General features: G+C 39.1%; 1 protein-coding gene across 3 annotated transcripts in view; it reads right to left on the bottom strand.

The window, feature by feature from the left end:
• Positions 1 to 2,983: 2,983 nt before the first annotated feature.
• Positions 2,984 to 10,359, bottom strand: part of LOC124799236 (DNA-directed RNA polymerases I, II, and III subunit RPABC1) — a 58,593-nt gene continuing 51,217 nt past the window's right edge. For 2 of the 3 annotated variants that reach the window (XM_047262775.1, XM_047262777.1), the window contains 2 exons: positions 4,889 to 4,967; positions 2,984 to 3,153 (listed from right to left, as the gene is read on the bottom strand). In XM_047262775.1, the coding sequence (XP_047118731.1) occupies positions 3,026 to 3,153; positions 4,889 to 4,967 (207 nt within the window). In that variant the 3' untranslated portion in view covers positions 2,984 to 3,025. The remainder of the gene's footprint in view (positions 3,154 to 4,888; positions 4,968 to 10,359) is intronic. The other variant, XM_047262776.1, reaches the window with a different exon arrangement.

The following is a 10,359-nucleotide window of genomic DNA, read 5'->3' as shown; positions in this document are numbered from 1 at the left end:
TGAAACTGGAAATGAAGACCATAATCGTCCAAGCAAGGTCTGCACCAAAAGGGCCATCCAACAGAAAGTCAGAGGAGATAACAGATAGACAACATGTAGGCTTGCCGCACAGGAAGAGGGAGTAGTGCTGCAAAGGCTGGGGACCCACAGTAGTCAAGCACGTACTTATTGAAGAGTTGTCAGCTCCCTGGGAGCGACAAAAATCGTCATATTGTCAACAAATTCGTAGACTATTGGGAAATAGTAGGAGAATGAAATGTTGTATTTTGCATCCTTATGCATATTAAGTTTCTTGTTCAACACACATTTACTCTACGAGATATAAGAATCTGAAGTTTACATTTTTCCGTGCCACGATTTTCAAACCCAACTTTAGTTTCAAATTATCTGGCAATGTTGGATAATCAAGTGCACTTTGTTTTACAGTGCAAACCACAATTTTCCTAGTGTCTACTGAGCTCAGTTTGGAAAGTTTAATAAAATAGCTTTGTTGCTAAATCAGGCAAAAAACCCACATTTTCTTTTTTTTTTTTTTTTTTTTTTTTTTTTTTAGTACCTTCACTTTGCACTTCATTTATTTCACGATAAAAAGTGGTACATAAATGAAACTTTATATTTGAGAACCTTGTATTGTTAGTTTACTACAAGCCAAGTATCACAGTTGTCGTACCTGACCCTGAGATATAAAAAGCTAAACTTCAAAATTTTTTCAGGTGCCCATTTTTTTCCGGGCAATTTTGCCTACAATTTTATGGCTGTATATGGCTTGTAAAATTCTTTGCATTATTATTGTTAAGAGAACACACAAAATTGTTCAAGATTGCCAAGTTCCATTTCTTTCAACAAAATATTGCCCCAGAGATAACAGCTCAAAATCGCCAAAAGTTCACGCTCACTCTGTGGAAAGTCATGCACGGAGTCAAGCAAGTGACTATATCTCGGCTAGTACTGCTTCGATGAATTTTAAACTTCACCATTGTCCACTGAGCAGGCAACACTGGAACGGTTCAGTCTATTGTAAAAATAAAGAAGGATAATAATCATACACTGACCTTGTATATTTATTACATCACCTACGAAAATAAATGAATTAAATTTTTTGCAGCCACATCAAAAACTTATGTAACTTAAAAGAGTCTTACGGATTAGTCTTCACTCAGACCTTGTCCTTTTTTTCATGCATCCAGATCATTGTATTACTGCTGAAGTCTAGTTTTCGAAGGAATATCAATATTGTCCCCTTCAAAGTAATTCCTCTCAGCTGCAATACACTTTTGTCACATTTCTTATCCTGGAAGCACTTCTGGAACTCATTTTTCATTATAGTGTTCAGTTCCTTCAGTGATTCTGTTTATAGCTCATCAATGGTGGCAAAACAACATCTTTTCATGGTTTTCGTCAGCCTCAGAAGTAGAAAGATACTGCAAGGGGGCCACGTCTAATGAATAAAGTAGCTGAGATAACATAATGGTCTTTTTTTTGTCAAAAAAATTGTGAACAAGCATTGAGATGTGGGCGGGTGCATTATCATGATGCCATTTCTACAAGTGGGTTTGCCACACTTCTGGTAGTTTTCTTTGGATTGCTTCATGTAAATGGTGAATAACTTCCAGGTAGTATTCCTGACTGACAATATGACCATAAGGCAGGAACCCATGAGGCTCTATCCCACTGTAATTGAAGCAAACTGTGAGGTTAATCTTCATAAGTGATTCAAGTTGTCATATATTTTTCGGTCGTGACTATTCAGGCAGTTCCATTGGGACAATTCGGCCTTGGTTTTGATGTCATAGCCATATACCCATGTTTTGTCACCTGATAATTTTCTTTAGAAGTTCTGGATCATTATCAACTTCATTCAGCAATTTGTTGGTAATGTCAATCCAATGTTCTTTTGGTTTAAATTCAACAATTTCAGAACAAACTTTACTGCTACATTTTTCGAGAACAAAATATAGGAAAAAATTGCTTGGCATTAGCCAAAGGATATGCCAATATCATCAGCAAACATTCTGATGGAGATATGACTATTTTCCAGAACTATTCTCTTTATTTCTTCCACAATGCTGTCAGTAATTGATGTGCTAGGCTTTCAGGATGGTCGTCATCTTCAACGTCTTCTCGGCCCTCTTTGAAACATTTATAACAGTCGTAAACTCTCATCTTACTTATAGTAGAGTCACTGAAAGCCCCAAGTCAATATTTCAGATGTGGTGCAGCACTCTATTCCATTTTACAAGCAAAATTTAGTGCAAATTCTTTGATCCATTTTTCTCGTAAGTTAAAATTTGCCGAGCACTCTAAAATATGTATAACATTTTCGACTGTCAACAAACTAAACATTCAAAACAACTAAAAATGCTAACATATGTGAGAACATGTTTATCAAAAAGATAAAAAAAATTAAAATCAGATGTATAAAGCCCGTGAAACTAAAAAAGTTCTCACTACTTTTTGATCACACCTCATACATTATGTTTTTCTGCCATGTGTCTCATACATGATGGTGTCCTGAATATTAGCCTATGGAATTAAGACATCCAATCTGGTGGTGATATATATAGCAAATAATCATCCCGTTTCAGCTACTGTTTCTACAAATAACAAAACATTTAATCATGCAGTACTTTGTTTTTCAGATAATTTATCTGTATCTTTTCATATGAGTATGAATAACCAAGAGCACAAATTCTGTGAAGTTTGGTCCCTAGTTGGTGCAGTCGCTAATAAATACACAGTAATGATAATCATTTATTTAAATTAATTAAATAATTAAAACATGTTAAGTGATCAGAAACAAACCCATGCATGTTAGTACTATCTTCAAATTACTAGCCATATTAAAGAGTATGGTTGCTTCCTGTTGGTACAAACTACATAATTAGATTTTAAACCTGTTGAGAAATAAAAATTCATGTCTTGCTTAATGCAAAAAAAGTGTGGGTTTACAGAAAGTTGTCCATAATTAAAACTCTTACAGAAATGCTACATAAAATAGGCATAATTTATTTACAAAAACCTTATGTTACATTTTCAACTTAAGACAGAATGAATAACAAGAAATTAGCATTCTATCACCAGTTGCAGTTAACACACCAGTCGGTATGAAATATACCGACCAGCTGTTTCGGAAGGCCTGATAATTTTCACCACCTGAAATAAAATAGAAAAATCAATTTTCACATTGGTTTATCTTTAAGCAAAAGAAAAATCTCAAACTACCGATGTTGGTGCTTCAGATAGCACACACTAAGATCAAAAAAATAAATACAAAAGCAAAACTGATAATTTCATCAAATGTTTATGTTCATTTGTGGGTTATGTTTTGAATAGGAAACTCGCTTATTTAGAGCAGTGTATGACGGGAAAACGTGGCCCCAGCACAACAATAGATCCCACTTCCCTACACATCAACACTAATCCATATTATTTTAAAATTCTGCACCAAATACTACGTTTCAAACACTGCACAATTCAGTGTAGCACTATTTGCTATTGATTTTGTCAAAAACAACTGACCAAGGCACAGAATACATCAAAGCAAAGACTATGGAAAGCAATTATCAAGGTAAAGACACAGTAATTTTATTCAGAAGTACTTCATCCACACTCCAGAACAGCATATTACATATCCTGGCAGCCATTTACAGTGCATCCTTATTAATATGCTTCAGTTCTACAAACAATATGAACAAAATTCACACCAATACAAAAACTGGCTGCCAATAGTCCACTCAACATGAACATGTACTATTTCTACATCCTGTGATTTATTATATGAACACATTGGTGACAGCTTACCATGTAACACCAAAGTTTCTCAAAGTTTCGATGAACAGAAAAATCCAGAGTGCTTTACACCATCATATTCCATTACTACTCTCTAAACAGGTTTCATAAAATATTACTTGTATATGCTTCCCATTTTCTTTCTTTTCTTCTCTGGCTTTTACTGTAAATTATAATTAGAATTTAAAGTGCAGTATGCTGAATATTATACTGCCATTCCAAAGCTGTGGGTCCTATTACACATCCCATAAGCAACAACTTGCTTGTTCACTAATTGGCCTTATGCTGTGGCATCCACGTTATGTTGCTTAAGATGTTCCTAACCTATTTTTGACTCTCACTCCAATATAAAGTTACCCATTGAGCAATATGGGTTCCCACCACCAGTGTTGAACTATGCAATTCTAAAGAGTATCAGCCCTGCTATCTTTGTCAACTGGTAAGCAAACGTTCTCTTGTGTTACATTCTCTAACTATTTACAAATCTCTACTAGACTAAGATGTTTGATATATTTATTTTTCATTGCTTTTTTTAATTCACACAAGAACACACACAATATTGTAATTAAGGGATACCAATGCAATGTGGAAAAGCAAACCCAATTGTCACCTGGCACACAGGAGACAAAACACTCCAAAATGATGCCATGTAAGAACAAGCACAAAAGGGAAAATCATGAAAATACATGCAAAAAGAGAGAAATCTGAAGCAAATTTGCTATACCATAAAAAGGCAGACAGACAACATTTTGAAGTATGTAAATACAAATATCAAATAAATGACAGCTGATGCCTTACACGTTATAATCCACGGCGTAGTCATGAAGCCTGAAATTCAACACACTTATGTGCACACACAAGCCATACTGTCATATTTGTTGACTGCATGTGATCGCATGCTCACAAGGTCATACACACTCTACCGCACTGCCTTCTGGAGTTTGCAAAGTAACAATCTCTGTGTACAATTCTCAAGCATGTAGGTGTCCATTCCATGTGATTAGTATTTCACACCAAAATCACAGTCTATTATTGAGCTATTCATTAGTTTGCTCAGTCAGGCTGAAACAACACTCCACACTTCATCAGAGCTGTTTACCTGTCCCCGACGAAGACCAAAGTATCGACAAATAGGATCGCCTGTCTGAATCCGAGGAAGTTGGTTCTCCTTCAATTTGCTTAAAAATTAAGAAAAACAGAACTCTAAAAATGAAGGCGAATATTACAATTTTGCCATCATAATGGAAATGTTGTTCCCTACACAAAAATCAGGCTCTGAACTGTCAGCCTTTCATGAAATTACAAAAAATGGTAGTATATTTGTAGAATAGATGAATGAACTGCCTTACCTAATGAATAAGATCCTAAGATTATGTTTACTTTAATTATAAGGTGCACAGAGAAGTTGTGCTAACAGTTGAAATATACTACCCGTTATGCCCAAGATAAAGATGTATGAAGTATGGCAGTGAGGACAGTAAAGATTCTTTGTTTAATCGTGACATTCAGAAAACGTGTAGGAAACTGCTATATTTAATAACAACTTATATATGTGTAATGAAAGTCAAGTGTGATGTCTACAATCATGTCCACATTTAAGTTAAGAGAAATCTTTCTGGAAGTGCTCAAAACTCCTAATTACCTGTGATTCCAATCTGAAGAATGGTGTTGACACTGAAACAGGCTTGAAAGTAACAATCTGTTTCTATGCAATAAAGTGCCACACTGATACAAGTTCCTATTAAATTTGACACTGAGCTTATATTTAAAATCTTTCACACAATTCACTCCCATTTACAAGAAAAGCAACAAAACAAATGGGCAGAATTATAGATCAGCATAACTAAAAATTTTTCTGCAACAGAATCCTTGAACATGTTTTATTCTCTAACATAATGGCATTCCTCAGTTAAAAGAAAATATTTTCCACCAAAAACCATCACAAGTTTGGGAAGCAACACCAATGTGAAATGCATGAAGATTGAAACTTTCTGGCACATTAAAACTGTGTGCCGCACCAAGACTAACTCAGTCCGGCACACAGTTTTAATCTGCCAGGAAGTTTCGTATCAGCGCACACACTGCTGCAGAGTGAAAATTCATTCTGCACAAAGATTGCTTCACACTCATCATCATCATCTTGGACAGTTTCCAGCCACTGGCTGGGTCTGTCGGGAACACAAGCCTCTCCACCGTGTTCTGTCTTTCCACCATTCCCCCTCTTCCACCTTCGTCCAGTTCTCTCCTCTTCTCACCACACATTCCTTCACTCCCTTCACCCATCTATCTCTTGGTCTTCCTCTGGGCCTCTTCCCCTCCAGTTGCAGATCAAACATCCTCTTTGGAATTCTTCCCTCATCCATTCTCTTCATGTGTCCGTACCACTGCAGTCTTGATTTTTCTATCCTGTCCTGTACTGGTTCCTCCTTTAGTCTTTCCCTCACATACAAATTTCGCAATCTGTCTCGTCTTGTTACACCCAACCTGCTCCTCTGGAACTTCATTTCACTAGCCTGTATTCTACTTTTGTCGCTTTTGTGCATTACCCATGTCTCACTTCCGTATGTCAATATGGGGACAAAGTAGGTTCGGTATATAATTCCCTTGGATTTCTGTGGCACCTCCTTGCTCCAAATAAGCCCCCTAATGCATTTGTAGAACTGCCCTGCTTTTCTGCATCTTTCATTTATTTCCATTGCGTTTCCCCCCTTACTTTCAATCACGCTTCCCAGGTACTTGAAGTTCTCTACCACTTGTAGTTTTTCCCCTCCACAAGTTATATCCACATTTGGCCTATTCTTCTTCCTTGTTGTGACGATTATTTCACTTTTCTTTGCAGAGAAATGCATTCCATATTGTGCTGCCGTTGCCTCCCATGCATCTAACTGCTCTTGCACCTCCTTCACGCAATTTCCCCATAACATCAGGTCATCGGCAAAAAGCACTGCTTTCATTTTATGATCTCCAATTGCATCTGATACTTGCTGTAGGATTTCATCCATAACAATAATAAACAATAAAGGCGAAAGTGCACTTCCCTGTCGCAGCCCATTTTCCAGCTTGAACCATGCAGTACGTTCCCTCCCCACTTTCACACAACTCTCACTTCCCTCATACATTTTTCTGACTTTTCGTGTAATCTCTTCATCTATCCCTTTTGCGTTCAGCACATCCCAGAGCTTGTCCCTACAGATACTATCATACGCCTTCTCAATATCCAAAAAGGCCATGATTAAGTCCTTCCCGTACTCATAGTGCCTTTTCTGCAGTTGCCTTACCGCAAATATGAGGTCCGTTGTTGATCTTCCCGGTCTGAAACCGTACTGCTCCTCTTGCAGTCTACTTTCAATACTGCTTCTTATTCTCTTCTCCAGCATCTTTTCATAGATTTTTCCACAGTGGCATAGCAGGGTGATTCCTCTGTAGTTCTCACATCTCCTTTTATCCCCTTTCTTGAAGATCGGGACTATAATTCCTTTCTTCCAATCCTCAGGAATTCTGTTCTCCTTCCACACCACCCTCAGCACTCTGTATAGCCACTGGGTTCCTACTTCTCCTGCTGCTCGTATCATATCCACTGTTACTTCGTCCCAACCTGGTGCCTTGCCCCCTTTCATCCTCTTTATGGCTTCTTCCACTTCATTCCAAGTTAGATCATCAATTTCCCCACTATTATAATCGTCTGCTGCCTTAGGCTCTCCATCGCTGTTAGTTACCTGCTTGGCAGCATTCAACAGATCTTCAAAGTACTCCTTCCAAATCTTTTTGAGCTCATGCATTTCCTCCACAACTCTTCCATTATTATCCATGATCCTCAGGCACTCGCTTCTGTCATTCCTCTTATTTCTTACCATGGTGTAAAGTACTTTTTTGTTCCCTTCACTGTCCTCTTCTAACATTCTTGTCCATTTTTCCATCCACTTCTTCTTCTCCGCCCTTACTATGGTCTGTGCCGCTTTCTTGCTTTCCTTATATTTTACCCTAGCTTCCTCTGTTCGGGTCTGGAACCATTCTCTGAAGGCTTTGTTCTTTCGAAGTACTGCCTCTTTACATATGTTGTTCCACCATGGGGTTTCCCTACTTCTCCTCTTTGTGCTAGTTCTTCCGCACACAGTCTCAGCTGCCTCAACTAGAGCCCTCTTAAAATCGCCCCATTCTTCTTCCACTGTTCTCTGATCTTCCTTTGGCAGCTTCTTCCTGATCAGTGTCTGGTACTGGGTCCTCCGTTCATCCTCTTTCAGCATCCATGTCTTCAACCTTTTCTCCTGTATATCTGTTGCCCTCCTATCTTTTTTCTCTCTTAGGGTGGCTACCAACAGCCGATGGTCGCTGTCTAAGGCCTCAGATGGTATGACCTTAACATCTGTGAGGCTGCTCATCATCTGCCTATCCACTAGTACATAGTCTACTACTGAAGTTTGGGACCAGTCCCCACTGTACCAAGTTATTTTGTGACTACTCCTCTTCTTGTACCACGAATTTGCGATCGCCAGCCCATTCCTCTTGCAGAATTCCAGCAACAATTTTCCTTCTCTATTTCGGTTCCCCCAGCCCTCTGGTCCCATTATCTCCTCGAATCCTTTCCTGTCTGTGCCAACATGTGCATTGAGGTCCCCTATTATAATCTGATTTCCTCCATTTAGCTGCTTTTGCATGTCATCTTCAAATTCCTCCTTCTCCTTTTTTGTACACCCCACCTGTGGGGCATATGCTTGGATGATTTCAATGCTTTTTCCTTTCACCCGTACTCTGGCTTTTATCATTCGATCATTGATACCTTCCACCTCCTCCTGCAGACCCTCTCTGACCACTATTGCCACTCCATTTCTTCCCCTCTCATTCCCTATCCAGTACAGTTTACATCCTTTACTTAGTGGTTTTTCACCAACTCCTCTCCACCTAGTCTCAGCAAGTCCCAAGATGTCCAATTTCCTCCTTTCCATCATTTCTACAATTTCTTCTAACTTCCCAGTTAGAGTCCTTATGTTTAAGGTGCCCAGCCGTAAACCATCTCGTAATCCTTTTCCATTGCTTGGTCCGTTTCCTTTAAATCCGTTCCGTGATCCGAGGCATGTTCCCTTTTTGAAAGCAGTTGATTTATCCACTACTGGCTTGCTAGGCCTATCGCAGCTTCACCAGAGCCCCGTTAGCCGTCACGTTTCAGGGTTCCCATAGGGCCTTCTCAGCTACCGTAGCGGTCCTGGGGCACACGAAGTCCCCGCTGTACATCGCCCCTAAAGGCAATCCCCTACTTTGTGCCGTTGCCCATCTCCCACGACTTGGACGAGGGGTTGGACTTATTGCTTCACACTAAATTTTGCAAAACATGGCTGAAGAGTAAATTATTCTGATGGCCAAAAGTAGGTAGTTCTTTTGTTTATATATGTCTAAATGTGCTTTGCAAACCACTTTGAAGTGCATGGCAGAGGGTACCCCACAGTGTACCATTTCTTAAGGCTTCTTTCCATTCCATTTGTGTACAGATTCCAGGAAGAATGACTGCTTCCACACCCCTGCACTGTATTTGGACAAATCTCGTTCTTTCAGTCCCTGCAGGAGCAATACATTAATGCCGGGTCTTGAACCTATGAGGTAGGTTTTCAAGGACAGTTGGTGTCTCCTATTTTTAAACATCTGCCAGTTCAGGTATTTCAGCATCTCTGTAATGCTCTCCCAGGGGGCACACAAACCTCTGACCAGTATGCACTGCCATTCTTTCCACATGTTTGTGGGTCTTGCACACCTGAGTAATATTTTAGGATGGGTTATATGGGTGTATGCCGTTAATATGGGAATATTTTCTGTCAGACTTTTTGTTGTTGTTAATGTCGCCTAGTGACTCTCAGGCAGAATCTCATACAGCTTCTGTGGGTCACTGTTTGTCACATCTTGAGCTCAACATTGCCTTCCCTTTGTTAAAGATTAATAAACAATTCATTTCACTGAAACATACTATGATGACAGTAGTAACACCTACTGATGCTGTGTAGCACTTTAGTAGTCTGGGTGGTGGTGCTACATAGAGGGTGATTTATCAACTTTCTACTCTTGTGGCGATATTCCTCATGATACATACTGCATAAATCAATCACGGTTATATGACACTGAAGTAATGAACTACCTGCTAAGAAGTATAACACTGCAATACTCCAACTGTTTAACAGTTGCATGTGGTCAGGTAGGGCTTCATTTGCTTAAAACAGTCATTGTATGAAAAAGCACACACGCCAAGCAGCGATGTTAAGGACACACAAGAAGCACCTGTCAAGAGTTGGCTTGGAATAAGGGTTTTACAAACTACAGGCTGAAGACCTATGTGATACTGCCAGTCTGTACAGAACAGAAGAGGAAAAATGAATGTTCCCTGTCAAATGTGATGTTAAATGAGTGACATCTGAAGAACAGGTGGGTGAATTCTGCATTGCTACAGCCACAAATACACTATTAACATGTCATTGCTGCAGCACTGCTCCATGTAGTTGGAAGTTACAGAAGTACCGTCAAGTATCATTCTCGTGCTACTGCAAATATCAATGATACAGGTATTAGTATCGGTGGCATTGAGAAACA

Source organism: Schistocerca piceifrons, chromosome 5, assembly GCF_021461385.2.
Source record: "Schistocerca piceifrons isolate TAMUIC-IGC-003096 chromosome 5, iqSchPice1.1, whole genome shotgun sequence".
NCBI lineage: Eukaryota > Metazoa > Arthropoda > Insecta > Orthoptera > Acrididae > Schistocerca > Schistocerca piceifrons.
The sequence above is the reverse complement of the archived record's forward strand: the minus strand, read 5'-3'. Positions and strand labels throughout refer to the sequence as shown.